Source organism: Delphinus delphis, chromosome 6 (genome assembly GCF_949987515.2).
Source record: "Delphinus delphis chromosome 6, mDelDel1.2, whole genome shotgun sequence".
NCBI lineage: Eukaryota > Metazoa > Chordata > Mammalia > Artiodactyla > Delphinidae > Delphinus > Delphinus delphis.
Genome location: NC_082688.1, coordinates 46,630,307 through 46,654,554, shown reverse-complemented (window position 1 = coordinate 46,654,554; position 24,248 = coordinate 46,630,307). Strand labels below are relative to the sequence as shown.

Below are 24,248 nucleotides of genomic sequence, written 5' to 3'. Positions count from 1 at the left end.
CCAATGCTGTCTCCTGTGTCTCCCTGCCAGTCTTGTCACTTTCTGCTACCTCATTTTCTCACTTGATCAAATGTGAATAATTTACCTGACACGTACCGTGTCACTGGAACAATAAGAAGAGCTAAATAAAAGAAGCTTTGATTTGCTTTGATCTTCTTGGAAGAAAAGCATTTTATAAGCCTAAGGTATTACAATGATCTTCAACTGACAGATGACGGGATCAGGTCTGGCTAAGGGACTTAGTGAGCTGAGCTGATTAGTGAGTCACGGGCAAAGAAAGAATGAGCTTTAAGATTCAGATATCACTGTGCCGGGATCTCTTTTTCTAGGGTAATGTTCTTGAGTCATTTGTTCAAAATGCCTATGTGATATTTATTTTGAAATTCTGAAATTATTTATCTATAGATACACTTACATATATGAGTGTCCATATGTGTGCATACAGATAAACAACGCATGCCTATGTATAGCTACACATATATGTGGCTTTAGGCAAAACTGTATCTTAGGATAGACTAGGTTGTGCAGCAATTAAATACAAACCCCCAAATCTCAGTGGCTTAGAAAAGGAAAAGTTTATTTCTTATTTACTCCATGTGTCCAATGTGAGTTGGTAAAGGACTGTGCTCATGTTAGTTACTCTCACTGTGGAGTCATAGACTGTGATAGAATAGGATCCATGTGGAACATCACTGGTCAGAGCAGAGAGAGAAGAGAACAAAAAACCCTACAGCGCTATTAAAGTTTCCATCCCGTAGTGAGACACTTCATTTTTATCTCTGTTTTACTGGCCAAAACAAATCACATGGCCAAGCCTGACTTTTAGAAGGGGGCAAGCACAATCATCTGCAAGCATGTTACATTACAGACGTTGGCATTTGGGAATATCATCTAGTGCTTTGTAATTCTGACCCCTCAGCTGGGACTGTCACTCACTTACTTGCTCATGTTTCTGGGGTTCCAGATTCTCTCTTGCTATCCTGTAACCAAGATACACAGTATTGTTCCAAAGTTTACCCTCATTTAAAAAAAAACTAATGAACTTTATATCTTAGAGAAGTTACAGGTTCGCAGCAAAATTGAGTGGAAAGTACAGAGTTCCCATATACCCCCAGTCCCCACCCACGCACAGCCTTTCCCACTGTTGACATCTTCCACCACGCTGTACATTTGTTGTCACTGATGAACCTACATGGACAAATCATCATCACCCAAAGTACATACCATTTTTTTAATAGTTTAACTTTCTACAAAATCTATGGTCAGTTCCGTATGTTAAATGTTTTTCAGATCTGTTGTATGGAAACCTATCAACAACACAGCACAAACTGTAGCAGATTAGCACTTTTCAATGAAACGGTTTAATGTTGGATTGCACAAGTTCAATTATAGCCAAAACTACTTCTTCATCTAACTCAACCCCCCGCCCTCCATAATATACCAAATTTACATTGGATTGATTTAAAAAATTATTCTACATAACCAGGAAATATAACATGCAAACCCTAACTAGAATTGCTGAAGGTTTTATTATATTTGGGACAGTTTAAAAGGTAGGATTCTGCTTATACTTCTGAAATAAGTGTACATGTATCCTCTTTTGAGTTTCGGATTAATAAATTGCCATTATGGTGCTGATGGATTTTCTCATCAAAGAAAACTGAAATTTATTTTGTTGAAATAATAACCACTGAAGCCATCAAGTAAGAGTGACCTCACCCAAATGGTTCCTGTTTAAAAGTGACATTTGAAAATACTTTTTAAAAATCTCATGTACAGACCAGTGGATTTCCTGGACAAGCTAAAATAAGAAAGTAAACAGATAAACTAAATTAAATGGATGTGTCAAATTTTCATTTCATAAACACATAAAGCTTACAATGGAATATCAACAAAACATAGTATCTTGTGAGGCACAAATACATAATTCCCATTGGCTCTAAAATACCATAACAGCCACAAATAGAAAATAACATCAGAAAAACTTACTTTAACATTTTCTCTTTCATTAAGTAAAAATTAATTAGCTATGACAAAATAATTAATGCACATATGCAGTTTATTTGAATATAATGGGTGATTTTAAGGGTTAATTATAAAAAAAGCTAATTTTTAAAATTTGGGGGGAAAGTTTTTTTTAAAGCGAAATTTTTAGATATATTAATGATATGAATATTAGGGGAAAGTAAATTTTTTTTACAAGTAGAAGAGAGAAGTAGAACAAATGTAATATACTGTTTGGTCTGTTGTAGTTTAAAGTTACTAATGATAAGTGGATATAGTTAGCGACCAGCAGAGTTTCTGTGAAAGACTTCAGTACACAATATCTGCAATAATGGGGAAGATGGTAAAATGTGTACAGGAGATGGAAATAGAATTAGTTAAGTTTATTAACATGAAGGGTTTACGTGATTGAAAGCGGCAAACACATTTTCTGCCTTTGGCAAATAAGCATGATGTAAAATAAATACGGACTGTGTGACTTTGTTGGGGAGTGAAGCTCCATGGTGAGCAGAGCTCTGTTTTTCTTTCCAGGATGGGCTCCTTCTTCGCTCCCAGCCTCCCAGGCATCAATATCCTTCGTCTCCACACATCCATGTACTTCCAGGGCTGGGCTGTGATGTGTTGCAACGTTCCTGAGGCGAGGGTCTTCAAAGCTTCCAGATCGAATAACTTCTATCTGGGGATGCTGTTGCTCATCCTCTTCCTGTCCACCATGCCCGTCCTGTACATGATCGTGTCCCTCCCACCATCTTTCGACTGTGGCCCCTTCAGGTTCTTGCCTTTGTAATTTCTTTTGGGCAAAGTTTTCTTTCAGGGGTGGAGATGGGAATGGTCACTCGTCGTATAAGCTATTTTTTTTTCCCCCAAACAGTGACATTTTGGTCTGTAGGAATTGAGCTCTTTTAGATATTCAGGCTCATTATGTGACATGGAAATTCTTAAACAAGATCCATCTATTGATGTTTTCTCACTTAGCAATCATAAAAGGGAAAATAACTGCTCCAGGTTCTGTCCGTGTGAAATATGTACACTGAATCTGAGCTCTTTCTGTATAAGGAGTTAGCGAAGAGCAAGGTTTGATTACACTAGTCTGAATATGAACATTTTCCTGATGCTAGGTCATCTCATTCAGACATTGGAAGCTATTGTTACTTTTCACATGAACCACCTAATTGAAAATATAAAAGAGGAAGGAAGGGAGGGAGGGAGGGAGGAAAAAAGAAAGATGACTCCACAAGCTACCTAGGAAATGGGATCATTATTAGCTAATAATGAATATAAAGAGGGTCACATAATTTATAATCCAAATCTACATGCTAGGAAAAAAATTAAGGATGTTCCTCGTGTATATTCTCCTCAAATAACAAGAATAAATCACACAAGTCAGTAATAAAGAGTCAAGAAGGCTCTTTGATCCAACTTAGAAATATACTTTTCTACAGTTCTCTATGACAGCGTTCCCTGTGACACTTACCAAGAAAGCAAAGTTTCCAGATCTGGAGGATTGAGATTTCATTCTACCACAAGTCCGCCCAAGAATCTCTACATGTTGAGTCACTGATCAGCATGCATTTGAGTTATTTCTACTTTTCAGTGGGAAAATGTGAATACAAAAAGCCATGTGAATGACAAGCATGATGCAATAGTGGACATGTATAATTTCTCCTTCATGCTGTCAGACCCAAGTTATTAAATTAAAGTCAAAATATTCTTTGCCCACAGACTTAAGTATAAAAGAAGCATTTTCATTCTAATAATAGTCTGTTATTACTGCTTTCCTGGACATAAAGAAAGAAAATGTTAAGCCTACTGATTGTGCAAAACAGCTGGAGTTCTGTCATACATATTCAGGAAGCTGAAGTTGACAAGTCCTGTTCCCCCGCCCCACCCAGGTGGGGGGAAGTAAATAATGCAGACAGTGACATCTGGAGGCTAAATATGAAACTACAGTTTTGAAAGAGCAATTGGTCTTAATAAAGCTCAGGGTACAAAGTTCAAGAGACAAGTCATCTAAAGACTTTAGTTAATTGCAAATTACCCACACAACTAAATATCCAGGATAAGTTTTAGATGTGCTTTTAACTTTTTAATTGGAAGTGGGTCCTTCTCAGAAAAACATATCAAAGGAACTTAGTTGTCTGCCAGGGAAACCCCACAAGGTCAACATGGAGCTGGGTGGTGGTAACAAAGGTCCATTAATATTAAAAATATCATTGAGCTAGTCACGTACAATGACTGCACAATTTTAGGTTTTTGCATCCTAACTCCTTTGCCTCTCTTTAAATCACACTGAGTTACTATGATTTTAATGAATAAAACTTAGTCTGTGTCTAACACATAGTATCTGACTTTGACCAACTGTTTCCTAATTGGCAAACTTTGGCACATGAGCAGCATGTATATCACTATTTTGAGATCAAGGAAATTTAAATATTTTCAGTAGAGTATTGGGAAAGGGGTATCTCTGTCCTATTTAGATAGTCTGTTGTTCCTGGAGCAAAAGAATGTATACTTGGTTTATTCTCTAGATTTTAAAGCTTTAAGCATTGTTCTGCCTTGGTAGTGAGGTGAGAAAGGATATATTAGTAGGAGACTCATGACTTGCCATCCTTTTGGACCCTGAGTTTGAGGTGGTTTGACCAGCCTGCCTAGTGAAGTGTATCTGACCCTACTTGGCACCTGGGTGGGCAGCAAATTGGTAAACATGCATTTGAGGTAGGTTAATAGGGACAGCACAGTAATGGCCAGGCTCTCCCAGGTGCATGTATGTTTTCAGGTAAGGTGGCTACAATACCTTAGAAGACCCATTCTGCAAAGCAATTTGATGAGATAGTCTAGCTTGTTCTGGTTTCATAAGAACTGGCTAGGGAGGGTGAATTTTCCAGAAAATTATTCCAGTAGGCTATTAAGTGGATTTACCTTAACAGTTTGACAATTAAAAAACTATTTCTTTGGTGTCCAGATGAAGAAAATTCTTCTAATTGCTCTACCACATTTCCTGACACTTGATGTTTCTCCCCCAGCTCCCTCACTAATAATTCTGGACAATTTGTAGTTCTCTAGGTTCTCACACACCTCCCTACTAACATTATGGTAATTATAACTTCATGTATTTTCATCTAACTGCAAAGGTAATATGTGTTTACCCTAGAAAAACCAGAAATTATAGAAATTTTCGCATGAAAATAAACACTAACTAAAGACCTGAAATAACAACTCTCAACATTTTTTTGGCATTTTGTATTTTGGTTTTCTTCTTATGCAGATTTTTAAAATAACTGAGATCATATAACATGTATAGGTTTATGTTATATTGTGACACTGCTATTACATTACTCACTTGATGTGTTGATTTTTCTTAATAGTGTAGCTGACTTCTAGAGTTTAGGGACAGAATATTTTCATCCCTGTGAGTCAAAACACAGTAGAGTGTTGGCCGTAATTTGAGTTAATGAATGAAGAATGACTGTTTGTCATGCACTAAACACTAGAAGAGATGTAGGTGTACATTGGGCATTGATTCTGGCCAGGTGGACCTTTCGGTCTGGCTGAAAAGACAGACATAGACTATTCTAATTAGGGTGGATAGAGCTATGCCCAAGAGAGCTATAGATTAACTTCAGTAACATTTCACTTGGCTGTATACTCGCAACAGGCTGGAAAGGACTTCTGGGAATATGCATACTTTGGTTCACCTGTCAGAAAAAGGGAGTGCCAGGATTTGTAGATGCTTCTATAGTTTGTGTATAATAAAAGATCTGGACTCCTGGTAAGAGACCTATCCTGGAAAAGGCACCCAAGAATCCTCAGTGATACTAATAACTTCACATTTCTCATACACTGGATGCAAAGAAGACCTTTGTGGGTAGGGATGATTTTGTAAAATTCCAGTTCCCTCATTCTGACATTCATCAAACACAGCCCTAGAGGCTGGAGAAGGTGGGGTGGATTGTCTCATTTTTTCTCATCCTCCTTGCCTGTCTCCTCATGCTGGCTGTATTCCGTATGTCATGGTCATGAAGCATGGTCAGCTAGAATGGATGAAGAATGAGAAACCTTAGTACAATAGGTTGATATAATCTTAAATTGTCAGTAAGCTTCATCCCCCCTTATGTATCATAGGTCTTGCTAATTAGTGTGTAGATCTATAATTTGTGAAGCAAAATTTATACCTCTGTAGTCCAGTGACTCCTGACAAGATACTTGAAGTCACTCTCAGTCTATTAAAAGATACTGGAGAGAAAAAACATCTGATCTGGAACTTGTGGGTCATGTTCAATTAGTAGTTAAGAATGTATAAAGGTCAAAAACCAAAAGTGAAGCCAAAATATTTGACTCAGTGTTATGCCAACCTTTATTCTCATGATACATACAAATTGCTGATAAATAATGCAATATCTTCTCTGAAAATTATATCATTTCATAGTAGAATCAATATGTATATACAGAAAAAAATAATTTGGCATGATGGGTGTTACCTGATAATGCTGAATATTATATACTAAGTTAAGACAGACATCCTGCTCTCATTTCTCTAGTTTATAGGGGCTGAGAACAAACTCACTAAGGACCTTTGCTTTTTAGGCTTGTTTTCTTTCTCTTCCCATTTTCTGTTCTTAGCTGGTATTCATTAGGGCCCGTCCAGAAGAAATACTGAGAGAGAAAGGATTCAGCATTCAGTGCAGTTACCTATTAATAGCTCAGATGAAAGAGGTCTGGTGGAAAATGAGATAGAAGCTATAACATGGAAAGAGATATTAGATTATTTGTGGATTTTATTCCATTAAGCTATTCCTTATGCTCATTTCCAAGGCTAATTACAAAAATTGAGCACACTATTTGTCCAGCCCAAAGAAAGTATTCTCATATAAGAACAGCTGCTGAGGAGTAGACTTACAAGCTATTTATAAAATATATTTTCATACATATATAAGGTATATTTATATTTTATATAATATATTTGTTCCCAAGTAACCCAAATCTTAGAAATATAGCTTTAAAAAATCTTCTCCTGGAGGGAAGGGATAAATTGGGAGATTGGGATTGACATATACACTGCTATATATAAAATAGATAACTAATAAGGACTTACTGTATAGCACAGGGAACTCTACTCAATATTCCATAATGACCTCTATGGGAAAGGATTCTTAAAAAGAGTGGATTATATATATATAACCGATTCACTTTGCAGTACACCTGAAGCGAACACAACACTGGAAATCAACTATACTCCAAAAAAAAATTTTTTTTAAATCTTCTCCTAATGCTGTGGTTAATTTCCTAACTGCTTTGACTATGTGTTTGTGTTGGCATAACATTTCTCATATCTTATCCATTTGTTGACAGTATGAGGCCAAAGTGTCAGGAGTTGTAGCTAAACATCAGATTTCTAACCTGAAAGAGTACTTAGGCAATGTTTGAGAAAAATTTCTAGTTTTCTTGCTATAAACATAGTTTTTACATCTTGCTATAAACATGGTTTTTACATCTGTTTTAAATGAACTTCTCTCCTTTTTTTTTTCAGTGGCAAAAATAGGATGTTTGAAGTCATCGGAGAGACACTGGAACATGATTTTCCAAGCTGGCTGGCAATGATCTTGAGACAGCTTTCTAATCCTGGATTAGTTATTGCTGTTATTTTGGTTATGGTGTATGTGCTTTCCCTCCTCATAGAAAGAGCCTTTGTAATGTTCTTCCTGCGCCTTTTAAGTTTCAGCGTTTTCAACTCTCTTTCTCCCCAGGGGTTGTGCTGTAACCTAACCAATTCAGCACTGATTACGTGGTGGTGAGAGGCTAAAATTCATGAGCCATATTCTGATCCTATTGCATGTAATTTACAGCCATCTGCATCTGTCTTTGCCTGCCTAGGATTATAAGATTTGTTTCCCAAGTAACCAAAATAATTATCAGTAAACAGCTACAGCAAGGGAAACATAAACACTAAATCTAATCAGCACATCAAGCTTCCTCCCCACCCCCCTGACCGCCACCTTTTTTCCATAAAGCATATGGCTGTGAATACACAGAAGTGATGAGCCTCTAAGTTAATATTCCCCTTGAGGGCCCTATAGGCTATATTTCAGGGCTAAAGGCTTAAGGGGTCTTAGAAATTACCCTGTCCTTCTTCCTAGAAGGCCATTAATAACTATGTCTGCCCATGATGATAGAATCAGAGGACCAGAAGGGTATTGGAAAGGTCACTTAGTCTATCCTTTCGAAGTCAGAGATGATATCCAAAGGGAAACTTGAGAGGGGTCTTTTGTTCCCGTATTACTTTCATTGGTTTCTGAGTCTTGGCCACCACAGGTAAACTTACATTCTAAGCAAAAAAAAAATATATATATATATATATGCTTCCTATGGAAGAGCTACAAAAAGTGCCCCAGTCCTTCCTTTCAAACCCCAAGGCCTTCCTAAATAAAAAGTCTAGAACTGCCACTGATCTCAATCAAGGAGGGCAAGTATGAAGTCACCCTCGTGGACACTTTAGTGGAACAAAGCTGACACAAAGGGTTGGATTTGTTTAAATAAAGGTAAAACTAGGAAATGTCAGGGAGAGATTGGGAGAGAAATCCCAGTGGTTTAAGTAAATGAACTGGGTTCTGGGCCAAGTTGTTAGGATCGTCTCTGTGATGGTCGTGGTCACAAGCCACATCAGTGAGGGCAGGTGTCATCTTCAAGTTTATAAATTAAGAAACTGACTTGGAGGAGGGAAGGGATTTTTCCCTCAGTGAGAATACATCAAAAATGACAATAGTAGGGCTTTGACAGTAAATCCAGCACTCACCCCTTTACACCATGATGCCTTCTTTGAGGGAGAGCTAATAGCCTGTAGGGATAATTAAATAGTAAAACAGATTATTTTATGTAGTACAGAACCTTGACCATGGGGTGCCGTTAAGAATCTGATAGTAAATCTCTGGTGCAGATGTGTTAGAAGATGACTTGCTGGATGCAGCATGTTTCACCAGATGGCCCTGGAAGTGATTTTCCTTCTTAGTGTTTTTACAATACAGTGGCTTTTGAGAGCATGGCTTTTAGGAGTCAAGGCCTTTTCGTGGTAAAAAGGAGGTCTTGTTTTAAAACACACACACTCAAAACAATGTCAGATTTTATGACTATATTCTTGACTTATTGAGAGAGATTTATTTTTAAGCAAAAGAGCAACATTGTTCTAATGCCACTAATTAAAGATTTAATAAGCTGCCCCAGGGGTATGGAAGAGGAATGAACACTGCCTTTGTTCCAGGCACGATCCATATATTAACTCATTTAATTTCCACAATAACCTTAAGAAGTTGGCCTCATTAATCATATTATTGAAAGCACATGGAAGATCTGCCCCAAATCAAATGGCTAATAGGTAAATTCAAACCCATGTCTTTTTATTCCCCACCACTTATTTCCCACCTACTCATTTACAGCACCAAACACTGAGTTCAGGCTGAGTGGAAATGCTCAGAAGAACTGGAAGCCACTTGTCAGAGATGGTCCACACCCAGGGTTGGCACACTTTTCCTTAAAGGACCATATAGTAGTTACTTCAGGCTTTGTGGTCCAAGAGGCAAAATTGAGGATATTATGTAAGTACTTATGTAACTATTTTAAAATGTAAAAACCAATCTTAGTTCATGGGCCATACATAACAGGCTGGGAGTCAGGTTTGCCCCAGAGACCATAGTTTGACAACCCCTGATATAGACTGTCTAGAGGGAAACTGGCATGATATAAGGTCAAATAGATGTCCCACAAGGATGATTTTAGTTCTGACGTTTTGATTTAAAACCCGAAATTCAGCTTATTACTGATTTGATTTTTCAAATACTGAGGTCTCATCTTCAGCACTTTATGATGCCCATACAGTTGGCTTGGATTTTTTTTTTTAATTAATTTATTTATTTTTGGCTGCATTGGGTCTTTGTTGTATGGGTTTTCTCTAGTTGCAGCTAGCGGGGGCCACTCCTCGCTGTGGTGTGCTGGCTTCTCATTGCGGTGGCTTCTCCTGTTGCGGAGCACGGGCTCTAGGCACGTGGGCTCCAGTAGTTGTGGCATGCAGGCTCACTAGTTGTGGCTCACGGGCTCCAGAGCACAGGCTCAGCAGTTGTGGCACACAGACTCCGTCGCTCTGTGGCATGTGGGATCTTCCCGGACCAGGGTGCAAACCTGTGTCCCCTGCATTGGCAGGCGGATTCTTAACCACTGCGCCACCAGGCAGTCCTGGCTTGGCTTTTTATTACCTTTAATTAGAGAATGTTTACAAGCATTTTGAATTTCCCCAATGAATCATATTACATCAGCTTGGTTGGTTTTTGGGTAACTGAGTAGAGTTTGAGCTAGTTCCCTGCAGGCGGTTTCATTCCTTTGGAGACTAAAAAATGATCTATGAAGAATACTCATTGAAGGTGCATCTCAAGGTAGAAAAAAAGTGATGGATAAATAGAGAATTACAGAATTACAAATGACTTGTGAGGTCTTTGAGTTCTTCCTCCAAATGCCGGCACTTTTCTAAGAAAACCCTTACAATACACAGACACACCATATTTATTGAACACCAAATTCATGCCAGATATTACACCAGATGCTTTCATGTATGTAATTTCATTCAAAATCCTATCACTTGTATAAGAAATAAACCCAGCGGAAATGATATCAATAATCTTGTTGCTAGCAGCAGATGGCTCATAAAGGTTATGATCTGGCATGTTGGTGAGTAGGGGAAATGTGTTCAGTAACCAGTTATTTGCAATAAAGGGCAATGCCAGTTATGGTTTTTTTTGTTTTTGTGGTATGCGGGCCTCTCACTGTTGTGGCCCCTCCCGTTGTGGAGCACAGGCTCTGGACGCTTAGGCTCAGCGGCCATGGCTCACGGGCCCAGCCGCTCTGCGGCATGTGGGATCCTCCCAGACCGGGACACGAACCCGCGTCCCCTGCATTGGCAGGCGAACTCTCAACCACCGTGCCACCAGGGAAGCCCCGTTTTGTTTTGTTTTTTAAATGCATTCTTTCTTTGTTTTGCTTTGTGAAGATGAACATGTTTATTTTTGCAAAAACGTTTGGCTGGAATTTGCTCTTTCTAGAAATGTCACTTAAATGCCAGGACTATTCTTTTATGAAATAGTTTCTTGTGAAGGAGAGAGAAATGCAAACAATACATTCTATGGATGAAAAAAAGCCATGTTAATTAACTATGACGATGAGGATTATGTTCTTAGTTGTAAAAGCCAAAGGAAGGAATTTAAAGTGGAAAGTCAGTTTCCTTTTTATTCCACACATTCCCTAAGCTTCAAGAGATTTTCTGTTCTCTTGGATGCCATTGGTATCGATTTGAAATGGTGTTTTCAATTATAACTTAAAGTGATGTTAATACATTTCCAAGAAGAACCTAAAATTAGGTAGTGAGGAACATCAGACAGAGCCCTGGGCTGTGGAGGAGGAGACTTGGGGGTCCAACTTCCCAGGTCCACCCCAGTTGCTGTGGAATTCTGAATGTACTTCTTCACCTCTCTGTACTTCAGGCTTTTATCTACAAAAGAGGTTCAGAGTAGAAAATACCTTAAAGTCACTCCAGTGCCAACATTATATGATTTAGTTAATGTAAATTTAAGAAGAACCTTGAGGAACTGAAAAATACCATAAATTTTATTTTATTTTTTTTAAATTTAGTTTGACTATCTATTATCTCAATTCTACTGCAAAAGGCCAGAAGGCAGCAAATCTGGATCTAAAAAAGAAGATGAAACAGGTAGGATACAATTTATTTCAGAGAAATATTTGTCTTTATTAATGTCAAGTAGTAGAACGCATCAGGAAATCTCATGTTCTTCTTCTCTACTATTTTTTATTATGTAGCAAGCTTTGGAGAACAAACTGCGAAACAAGAAAATGGCAGCTGCACGAGCAGGTTTGAGCTATGTTATGTTTGCATTCTTTCTCCCCTACAAACAGTATGCTCTTCCTTTTTTTCCTCTCAAAATGGGGCATTTGATGCAGAGGAGCATTACTGCCCCAGCAAGTCACCCCATACTCTTTACTGTCCACCTTTTTAAGCCCTTTTCAGGCATCATATCCAGAGGGTTTGGTTGTTTTCCAGTGGGAGAAAGAAAAGAGAAAGAAAACTTCAGGAATATAAAAGTAGCAGTAGTGATAGAAAAGGGATCTTGCAAATTGACGGAAGATGAAGAAAACATCCACATACATAGTCATACAAAGAGCAGATACAGATGCCTAATCTCTCCTGCCTATTTTGACCATTTTTATACATAGATGGATACACTGGGAAGATGCTAATAGTATCCTCTAGGCTCATCACTGTTGCTTTCCCAGAGCCTTCTCTAATTTGTTAACCTCTCTTACTTTTTAACCTCTTTAATTTTTAAACTATTAGAATAAGGCATACTCTTATTTGCCAAAATTACTGATATGCTTTGCCTTCTACATGGAAAAGTGATGCCTAAGAAATTCAATAAAAATCTTTTCCAACTCTTCCCTCATTCCCAACTCTACAACTCTTTATATTAGTACGGCCTTTTTTCCCCCTGTAAGTAATAATAATAATAATTTTAAAAACTCAACCCCAATTAGTTTAAGTAGAAAAATGTATTGGTTCACACAAATGAACAGAAGAGTGGTATGTAAATCTTCTGGTCACATTTTACCCCAAGTTTAGAAGCAATCAGGATTGAACCCCATTTCTCTGTGGTTCTTTCAACACTACACTCCTTTTATGTTGGCCAGCCTTTACGGCAGCAAAAGTGGATGCAGCAACTTCTAATGATGTCGTGTCCTTAGATTATATTTGTCTTAGTTTTTTTTTTTTTTTTGTCATTAAGCTACTTGTTTCTTAACTGCATTAATTTTTTTTCAGCTCTATTGAGGTATAATTGACTAATAAAATTGTAACACATTTGAAGTGTACAATGTGATAATTTGATATACACATACATTATGAAAGGATTCCCACCTCCAGTTAATTAACACATCCATAACCTCACATATTTACCTTTTTTTTTAGCACATTTCAATTATACAATACAGTGTTACCAACTATAGTCACTATGTTGTACATTAGATCCTCAGATGATATTCATCTTATAGCTGAAAGTTTTGTACCCTTTTACTAACCCCTCCCAATTTCCCCAACCTCGTATCTCTGGCAACCATCATTTTACTCTGTGTCTATGTGTTCCACTCTTTTGTTAAAGCTTCCACATATAAGTGATACTGTGACATGTTTGTCTTTCTCTGTCTGGCTTACTTCACTTAACATAATGCCCTCCAGGTTCGTCCATATTAAATGGTAGTACTTCTTTCTTTTATAAGGCTGAATAATATTCTATAGTGTGTGTGTGTGTATACACACATACCACATCTTCTTTATCCATTCGTCCATAGATGGACACTTAGGTTGTTTTCATACCTTGGCTGTTGTGAATAATGCTGCAATGAACATAGGAATACAAATGAATGATTTCATTTCCTTTGCATATCAATCCAGAAGTGGGATTGCTGGATCACATGATAGTTCTGTTTTCAGTTTCTTGCAGAACCTCCATACTGTTTTCCATTGTGACTGCACCAACTTACATTCCCACCAACAGTGCACAGCGTCCCCTTTCTTCCCATCCTCATCAGCATTTGCCATCTCTTGCCTTTTTGGTAATAAACATTTTCACATGTGTAAGGTGATACCTCATTGTGGTTGTGATTTGTGTTTTCTTGATGACTAGTGATGTTAAGCACCTTTTCATGTACCTATTGGCCATCTGCATGTCTTCTTTGGAAAAATGTCTATTCGATCCTTTGCCCATTTTTAAATTAGGTTATTATTATTTTGCTATTGAGTTATATAAGTTCCTAATATATTTTGGATATTAACGCCTTATCGGATATGTGGTTTACAAATATTTTCTTCAATTCTCTAGGTTGCCTGTTCATTTTATTTATGGTTTCCTTTGCTGTACAGAAGTTTTTTGGTTTAATGTAGTCCCATTTGTTTCTTTTTGCTTTTGCTGCCTTTGCTATTGGTGTCAAATCCAAAAAATCATTGCCAGGAAAAATTGCAAGAGCTTTTCCTCTAAGTTTTCTTCTAGGAGTTTTATGCTTTAAGGTCTTATATTCAAGTCTTGAATCATTTCAACTTGATTTTTGTGTATGGTATAAGTTTAATTCTTTTCCATGTAGACGTCTAGTTTTTCCACCATCATTTATTGAGGAGATTATCCATTTTCCATTGAATATTCTTGGTGTTTTGTCAAAAATCAATTGACCATATATGCATGTGTTTATTTTGGGCTCTCTATTCTGTTCCATTGATCTTTGTGTCTGTTTTTATGCAAATACCATATAGTTTGGATTACGACAGCTTTGTAATATAATTTGAAATGAGGAAGTGTGATGCCTCTAGCTTTGTTCTTTCTCAAAATTGCTTTGGTTATTCGGGGACTTTTGTGGTTCTGTATGAATTTTAGGATTTTTTTCCTATTACTGAGAAAAATGCCATTGGAATTTTGATAGGGATTGCATTGAGTTTGTAGATTGCTGTGGGCAGTATGGGCATTTTCACAATATTAATTCTTCCAATCATTAACACAGAGTATCTTTCTATTCATTTGTGTCTTCTTCAATCATTTATTAAAGAAATTTATTTGTGTCTTCTTCAATCATTATATAATGACCTTCTTTGTTTCTTGTTACAGTTTTTGGTTTAAAATCTGTTTTGTGTGATATAAGTAGAGCTATGCATGCTTTTGGTTTCCATCTGCATAAAATATCTTTATCCATCCCTTCACTTTCAGTCTATGTATGTCCTTAGAGCTGAAGTGAGTCTCTTGTGGACATCTCATAGTTGGAAGCATTTATGTCGCACATATCTGCAGTGCTTTTGTATTTGCTCTAGATTGGGACTATAACTTAATATTATCAAATTAGTATTTAGAATAGTGAATGAAATGTTCTGACTTCTAAGATCTGAATTCTAGTTAAGGCATATTATTACCTTTGTTTTAAATAATATAATGTTATTGCATACTAATTTACCTGATATTTTCCCATGATTTGTTAAAAATAGGTATAACCTTTGTGAAGGCAAAGACTATATCTTATTTATCGTTGTTTCCTCAGGACTTAATATAGGACTTTATATATCAGTCACTCAATAAATACCTACTAATTTTCTAGGACAATGGACAATAAGGAATTCTTTTACTGGAAAAATTTGAAATGAACAGATTTCTATACTAATTACATAAGCAGTAATGAATGAATAAACATTTCAAAAAGAGCAGAACTTTTATTCTCCTGTCTTTAGAATTTGTGAGGATTTTGTAAAATATAGGAATATTTGACAACAAATATTATAGCAACCTGGAACACATTTGAAGGTATAGATTTCAGGCCACCTCATTCAGAACCATTAAGCAAACTGAAATTTTTATTTACCTCTTCTTTATCTTCTTTCTCTGTCTCTTGATTTATTTATTTATTTATTTATTTATTTATTTATTTTGAACAGCTGCAGCTGCTGGAGGCCAGTAATTTTCATGGATATTCTGGAGGCCCAGAAGTATTCCTCATCATACTGTTCAAAACCAGTGACTTATGTGAAGGCCCAAGTAAAAAAAGAAGGATCTCTACCTTATTCCAAATTAGGGATTTGTTCCTGCACCACCACTTTCTCCCCTGAGCAAGTCCCCTCACATTTTCTTTAACAAATTGAGTTTAAAATTGTGTGTGATGGAGAAGTATGGATTACTGGCTTACTTGTTGGGTTAATTTAAAAACTTTTTACTCATATGGACTTTCATTTTATACATATCTTCTGCCTCAGTTTTCTTAGCCTGGAAACAGGAATATTTCACCTTCTTTTTTCTTCTAAGGTCAGAAATATCTTTATAAAGTATTCATTGTAATCATTCGTTAACTCACTTTTTTTTTTGAAATTAACATCTTGTTTTCCCTTTTCATTCTGTCTCCCCATCCATGGTCCCCAAAAATATACACCCAAAACCTTTTTATTTGCTGCTGGATTCAGTATGAAAAGGAATGGGCTTTTTAGAATAAAAATCTCATGGGTTATCTCTTTGGGCTTCTGAGAGGTACACATAGTTTAAACCATATCAGGAGGTTTATATTAGCAAGCTTTGACCTGAACTGTGTTTTCTCATCCTGATGGGTCCCTACAAGTACCAGAGCCGGAGTCCATCGGGTCTAGGAATATATTGGTGACCCATGTCTTACTATATATGGTGAGGTATGGTTCCCTAGTTGACTTTGGGGTTTAGCCTTTGCTACCTTCATTCCTCAGTGGATGGGTCAGTAGGAAGAGGTTTTGTGTCAGTTTCCCTGCCTAATACTCCAGTGTCTTCTCTGGACTGGACTTTAATTCAGTCAACTTGATTGGAACTTGGACTATTTCAGCTTGGACTATTTCAGTGCTTTACTAGACCCTTCCCAGAAGCGTATGTGCAAATTGTGGGGGAGTGAGTTTGTAATAAACACTGGGACCACACTGAGTGCATGACCACCAGGAACTACAATGAGGCCAGTACCTCTTAATCTGTTTACTAAATATTTATCAAACATTATGTGTCAAACATTTATCAAACATTATATATCTTAAGTATCACCTGCTCTCTAGATTTTCTCTACCACTTTTTGCCCTACCTGCTATATCCTTAGTTTCTAGCATCTTCCAGAATACTAGATACTAGAACTTGCAAACCTGTTTTAGGATCGAACAAAATTAATGATACCTTCCCACTCAGGGCAGGACTGTCCCTTTCTTCACAATGACACAGATATTATAGTACACTATCAGTATTCAGAAAAAAGATTTGCTTTCTCTTATTCTCTATTAAGTGCAATGTCTAACAAAATCCAGTTATTATTCTACCTTTTTCAGCTCTCTTCCAAAGTTAGGACATCTTGATGGACAAATAACCCTAGACCTCAGAGTTGGCATCACATGCTTAGTAGATGGGATGCAAACAAAGGAGTTTAGCCCACAATGGAAAACCAAGTTCCTGTGGAAAAAAACAAGGGAGTGCTTTAGCAGAGGGAATCCAATGCAATGTGGGTAAGATGGGAGTCTGATGACTTTACTGCCTCCCTTGAATCAAAAATATGGACCTGGATAATATCCAGTTACAACTTTCTTTTGCCTTGTTTGGTTCACAAAAGTAAAAAAAGTGTTTCCACAATTCATTTGTAAAGAAATATATATTAAAAGAGTAAGTAAGCAGGCTTCAAAAACAAGAGACTTAAGAATGGGATGGGCAGATGTTCTCAGCTCTCAACTCAGATACACACTTGATTTTTCAGAAGACACATTGAGACCTAAGAATATTTTTAAAAATAAACTGTAGTCATAGCCTTTATTCATATCTACTTCCTGCAAGAAGGAAACAGCATTATATGATGGTGACAAGATTTCTCAAGGCCCTATATGAGGTTTCTTTTTCTCAAAGTTCTCTTGTAATGGATTGCCTTGGATGGTCCAGCTGCCTTTACCAGGACGGGTCTTGATGACTTAGTAATTATGAATAATGGAACAATGTATACATGAAATACTTGACCTCTTCTGGGAACTTAGGTATTATATAACACGCATCTTTTTCATACACACCAAGAAGGTTTCATACAAATCCTTGGTCATTTAAAAATTTATAATAGTGGTACACGTTCATTACAGCAAATTTAGAAATTTTTAATAGAATTAAAAAAGCAAAAGAACCTATAATTCCACCACCCAGAATAACTTCTGTTAACATTTTGGTGTATTTTTTTCTCAGATTCACACACACATATAGACTCAATAAAATATTTTGGATCATAAGATATATTTAGTCTTTATCCTACTTTCTTAGTTAACATTTTCCCATGTCATAAAAATTACTTCAGAACATTTTTTAATGGCTACAAAATATTTTTTGATATTAATACAGCATAATTAGTCTATTCTACTGTTGTACATTTAGGTTGATTAAAGATTAAATATTAACTTTAAATTTGGGTCCTTTCAGGACACATTTTTATGCAAAAGCATTAGTTTGTATAGACTTTTAAATCAACACATATACATTTGAAGACAGTTTCAGTCAATTTACTGATACAATTATATTACTTTCTATTACTTTCCTGATTCAGAGCAATTAGCCTTAAATGTCACTAAATTTTCTTTTGATACTGTTTTGCTTATGGCTATATAAAAACTTTTTAGGAACCATCTCATTTTTTTTAATCTTAAGGAACATATTTAAAATCTTTTTTTTTGGAAGTCAAGTTTCACATGCTGAATCAAATCAAGTATCATCCACATATGATAACCAATACAAATTGCCACCTGGGAAATTAATGATTTTTTCCTATTTTATTTGATTTACTAAAACTTTGGTCAAAGTTATTGTCTTTATGTTTTTATTTGTTATTAAAGGCAACAGGCTCAAAATTATTTCTCAATTCAAAGAATATCAGAGTCCTTGATATTTTACTGGAAGTTTAATTTCTGTGTTGCTGCTGCTGCTGAGGCTCATATTTCTCAGGTTACGATCACTGTTCAAAAGAAAAGCCTGGATGCATAACCTTGGCATCTTACTCATTGCTGGTAGGATACCAATCAGATTCTTTCTGCATCACTCATTGTCCATCATATGTAAACTAACAGAAACTCCCTAAATCAAATGATGTCATAGAAATATTCCATAACATAGCAAATTGGTAATTGATCATGTCAAATGTATCATGACATCCAAATGTATCCAGGTTAAATTCAGAAGGTGATATAGGTTCTGAAATCCCCAGCTGACCATCTGAAGACTTCAGCAAGAATTTTAAGGGGAAAATACCATCTTAAAAGTGGATTAGAGGGCTTCCCTGGTGGCGCAGTGGTTGAGAGTCCACCTGCCGATGCAGGTGACACGGGTTCATGCCCCGGTCCGGGAAGATCCCACATGCCGCGGAGCGGCTAGGCCCGTGAAACATGGCCGCTGAGCCTGCGCGTTCGGAGCCTGTGCTCTGCAACGGGAGAGGCCACAACAGTGAGAGGCCGGCGTACTGCAAAAATAAAAAGGTCTGGACAGTATAAGACCCCATTATTACAGTCCCTCTTCTGTGTTAGCTTTCATTTGTAAACAAAAATATTCCTCACCAGCCAACACATTATACTTAAGTGCGTGATGAGGATGAACTGTAAAGAGTAATTAAGAGATAATTTAGTGCTTCAGACAGAAAAACACATTCACCAATTTGCCAGATAATTATTAATAACTATTTTGTATGCCTTGATCTTCAAAGGGAAAGCAAATTTCTAACTTTATGATCTCTGTTGCGATAGTGTATAACTGTGCTCCTTTTATACAGAAAGAAAAGGAGGCAGGCGCAAATTAGGTGATCTGCCCATTGCAGTAGTGGAAACACTGTGGATCGGAATTTGGAGCATCTGTGAGTTACATTCAGCTCAGGTCCTGGGAAGGAGCCTGAGGCTGTGTTCAACAGAGCACTGGATCAAAAGAAAGAACTCCCCAGCTTTATTTTCTGTGCTGTATTGTTTTTTACTGAAAACAGGAATACAATATTTGCAACTAAAAAAGAAAATTGGCTAATAGAACTGCTGAGATCTTTGGAAAATCTTTGAATCTTTTGCATCTAGATGCTGTGTAATCATAGCCGGCTCATTCTCACTTAGCACTGGTTTCATTCCTATGTATCTGATTGGCCCAGCTGGGCTCAGTGCTGGCCTGCAATAACAGTGAGAATGTGTCCAAACGGAGCCACACAAGGTATCTTTTGCTTTTCCTCAATACTGTAGGTGAGGAGGCACCAAAATGTTATTCATTTTGTTAATCATTTGTTCTTTTATTCAGCAGTTATGCCATGATTCTTTGTTTATCAGTCAAACATTCCCAAATATGGGAATGTTCATGCTCATTTAAAACAGGCAAAACTTAACATTTGCCATGTGACTTTATGGAAATGGTTCAACCTCTCAAAACCTTGTTTCTCATCTCTAAAAAACGGGGATAATAAGAGTCCTACTCCATAAACTTTCTACTTGGGATTAAAAGAGAGAGATCCTGCAGAGATCATAGCACCAAACCTGGCACATAGTTAGTGCTCGATAACAGCCATGGTTGTCACCCTTGTTCTTATGGCATTCCAAATATTTGTAGCTGTGGTTTAATTATTTTTCTGCTTGACCATACATCTAAACTCTGGGAAGAAATTGAGAACACCATTGAAATGAGAATTTGTCAGGGCCTTATCATTTTTACAAATGGAACACTGAAATATCATGGTGATCCCCAGTATCTAATTTTAAGTAAAAACAATATTACTCTTTTTTTTTTTTTTTTCTTTCCGGTACGCGGGCCTCTCACTGCTGTGGCCTCTCCCGTTGCGGAGCACAGGCTCCGGACGCGCAGGCTCAGCGGCCATGGCTCACGGGCCCAGCCGCTCCGCGGCATGTGGGATCTTCCCGGACCGGGGCACGAACCCGTGTCCCCTGCATCGGCAGGCGGACTCTCAACCACCGTACCACCAGGGAAGCCCCCAATATTACTCTTAAAACACTAAACTTTCATACATGCTGAAGTCATGCTTTCTGACTCCTGAAAGTCATTTAGAAGATGCTTCTTTCTGGAAAAAAAAAATCCTGCTTTGTTGTTTCTCTAATACCTGCTTACTTGCTCTGTCAAGTAATCCAGGCATGGAATTAGCAATCTGTAATGTTGATGTGCTTATAAATTAGAGGGTAAGACCCTATAGGCATGGCTAGTGTTTTGCAGGAATAATATAAATGGACTAAATACATAAGGACTGGACTGTGAGTCAGCAGGAGCAGAGAGTATGACTGAACTGAATGTTAAAATCCTAAAGTGCTTTTTTTCTTTTGGGATCAACTATTTTCCCATATGACTTGATAATGGAAGTAAATGGGGGAAATGGATTCATTTATAAATTTTTAGAAATGATTCTATGTGTTAAGGCAGGTCAAACTGAATGACATTAATTAAGAGACATGTGAATGTCATACTGTGATGCATGATGTGAGGATAACCCTGAAAAAGACAATAGATTAACATGTCTGAAGGGTAAGGTGCTTAGGTCATTGACCTCAGAATTAATAAATACATTTGTAGTGGAATACGATGGAATAACCCAACAGCAGGTGAAAATTAGCCTGCCGCAAAATAGGCCAAGAGCTGGAATTACAACTGATCTCAGTGGAACATGGAATGAGTTGATTCAATGGGAAATGTTTGTCCCTAGTGAAACAGTAGATAACACCCAGTGGAAACACTCAGCCTTTGGATCTGCATCACAGAAAATGTTCCATGTATCTCAAGTCCACGACAACTAAATAATCATGGGGGCTGAGTGGTGGTATAAAAGAGCACAGGCTTGGGAGCCAGGGCCAAGGTTTAAGTTTTGTTCCTGACTGACTGAGAGTGTTACTCACTGGCCATATGATTTTTTGGTTGTCATTAATTAGCTTTTTGACCCAAGCTAATTACTTATTCTCACTAGGCTTCAATTACCTCATCTTTAAAATAGATAATTGTCTCCATGCGAATTGCTGCACAGATTACGAGATGATGCTGAATATCACTGAGCACCGTTTAGCGCATAGCACATAGTTTAGCACCCAGTTAAGGGCCGGATATATGTTACCCCTCATTCTCCTTTTTTGCCAAAATTTTTATTTGAAAAATTTAGTCATGTTTCAGTTTAAAAATTAGAATGATTTTAATTGATCTAATTCAGGGAGTTATCAAAAAACCAATTGCAAGGAAGATTTTACTCAATTGGAGAAAACCAAATCTCTTATAGACCAATAAAAACAGCTCTTCAGATTACTTTAGCACATTCTTGGTTATTTTTTAGATGAGTATGTTTTAGCAGCAGAGTGGCTTAAATTTAAGATAAGCAGCATTAAATGAATAGAAATGCATGTGATTGCCCATCAGGATCTCAGTGTTCTAGCACTGTCTCTGCTACTGGTTAGCTGTGTGACTTGTTGGAAGTCATGTCACCTTTTGAAGTCTCACTTGCAAGATAAGGAAATCGCACAGCATAGTTTCCAAAATTCTTTCCTGTGCTCTAAACCTGAGTGGCCCAATATGGTAGCCACTAGCCACATGTGACTATTGAGGACTTGCAGCATGAAATTGAGTTGTGCTGTAAATATAAAATACATGCTGATTTTGAAGACTGTATGAAAAAGCTAACGTAAAATATTTCATTAATAATTTTTCATTTTGATTATTGGAGAGATTATTTTGCATGTATTTGGTTAAATAAATTAAGTTACTAAAATTACTTGCTTCTTTTCTTTAATGTGGCTACTAAGCTTTAATTGACAGGTAGCTTGCACTTGTGGTTGTGTTCGTTTCCATCGGACAATGATGCTCTAAAAACTGAGTTTATGGAATAAATTTTAGTGAAGGTTTCAATTGTACACAGAGCTGGGTTTCAGAGCTACTAGGACATTTCTGGTAAGCTGATAGAGCTGGTGCCTTCCACTTATTTGATTGTAGCAGGTGAGTTGCACTGTGCAGGTGGTGGGGAGAAGCTGGAGAAGGGAATGGGAATAGATTAGAGTCCAGCGGAGACAGAGTCTGCAGACAGAATCAGATGCGGCCAGTTGGTGGAGGGAGGATTCTGGGACAGTGGGGTACAGGAGACGCTCCGTTGGTGGTCGGGGAGCACACCTAACACAAAGAAGGGAAGACAGACATTCTGCTCTCTGTGCATGGAGCGTGACACCGCTGTGGCACCACCATCAACTGGCAGCTTGGGGAGCACGGGCAGATGGCCCACTTGAAAGGATTCTGGTGTCCTCAAGGACACCTCAAGGTGTCCTCTGTCCACATCCATGACAGGCACGTCTCAGGCATTGGCTTGAAGAACTGGAGGAGCAAAAGAAGAGTGCAGAGCAAGCTTCGCAGTGAACGAGCCTCATGGATCAGTTCATGGACGACAGACCAACTGACAAACAGGTGTCCCTTTACAGAGTATTACTGTTTATCTCCCCAGACGTAGGTGCAACACCACTTGGGATCTTAATGTTAAAAAATACCTCCTTCGGACCTAAGGCTGGTAAAGTCTAGGGAAGTTTTTCAGCTAAGCAGGAATAACAAACTTTTAAAAAGCAAAGTTTCTGGGGCTTCCCTGGTGGCGCAGTGGTTCAGAGTCCGCCTGCCGATGCAGGGGACACAGGTTCGTGCCCCGGTCCGGAAGGACCCCACATGCCGCGGAGCAGCTGGGCCCGTGAGCCATGGCCGCTGAGCCTGTGCGTCCGGAGCCTGTGCTCCGCAACGGGAGAGCCCACAGCAGTGAGAGGCCTGCGTACTGCAAAAAAAAAAAAAAAAAAAAAAATCAAAGTTTCTTAAAAGCAACGATACGCCAGGTCAAAGAGAAGGCAGCATGCTCATGGTATCTTGTATAGGTTGTCTGGGCGTGTGGTGGGGCAGGGAGAAGGCTGGAAGGAAGAGTTGACAAACATACACTGTCATTTTTGTGTTGTCTTTTCTAGTGCTTTATAACCAGTGGAGTATAAATGGGGATCACGGAGTTTCCTTTTCTGGGCTAAAGGGATAATATTCTTGAGTCAATGACAAGGTTGAATGCTAAGTCATACCATTTCCTGAGCCTATAAATTAAAAAAAATTAAATGATCACTTTGTGACAAGCACCTGTGGTTAATTTTTCTTAAACACGTTGGTCACATGGCTTTTGATTGGCTTCTTACTGTTGTTGATATGCTTGCTGATCTGTGATAGACTGTAAAAGAGTAATAAAAGAGGTTTGGCCCTAGGGATGAAGGCATTAGCTCTCTTCCCGATTTTCCAAGTTATTTAATTCTTAAATTCATTTTAAAGTTTAGAACTGGATCCAAAATATTATGAAAATGTTACAACTCAGTGAATCACAAGCAATACCGAGTATTCCTTAGTGAATCCAATAAGCCCTTTTAGGAGGGATCTTGGAGTCAGGTTCAGGGTGAGACTGCTGAGATGTTATCACCACCTGCTGGTGCACAGCCCAGCAAGATGAATCCTTACCTCCTTGACTGTGAGTGACAGCAGGTCTTTGCCTTTCTTGAGAACATCAGCTGGACTTCCAACTTTCTCCCTCTTTGTTCCTCTTCTAATCTCCCTGGAGACAACACGTGAGGCTATGTAGAACCAACCAGTCTTCAGTATCATTTGGGAAACACTAAGCCCTAAGACACAGATGCATTTGTG

At 37.8% G+C, this 24,248-nt stretch overlaps 1 protein-coding gene across 1 annotated transcript in view; it reads left to right on the top strand.

Annotated features, from left to right (window-relative positions):
* Positions 1–15,662, top strand: part of TMC1 (transmembrane channel like 1) — a 155,235-nt gene extending 139,573 nt beyond the window's left edge. The window contains exons 18-22 of the mRNA XM_060014630.1: positions 2,536–2,775; positions 7,532–7,657; positions 11,671–11,749; positions 11,857–11,908; positions 15,518–15,662. Of these exons, the coding sequence (XP_059870613.1) occupies positions 2,536–2,775; positions 7,532–7,657; positions 11,671–11,749; positions 11,857–11,908; positions 15,518–15,540 (520 nt within the window). The 3' untranslated portion in view covers positions 15,541–15,662. The remainder of the gene's footprint in view (positions 1–2,535; positions 2,776–7,531; positions 7,658–11,670; positions 11,750–11,856; positions 11,909–15,517) is intronic.
* The last annotated feature ends 8,586 nt before the right edge of the window (positions 15,663–24,248 follow it).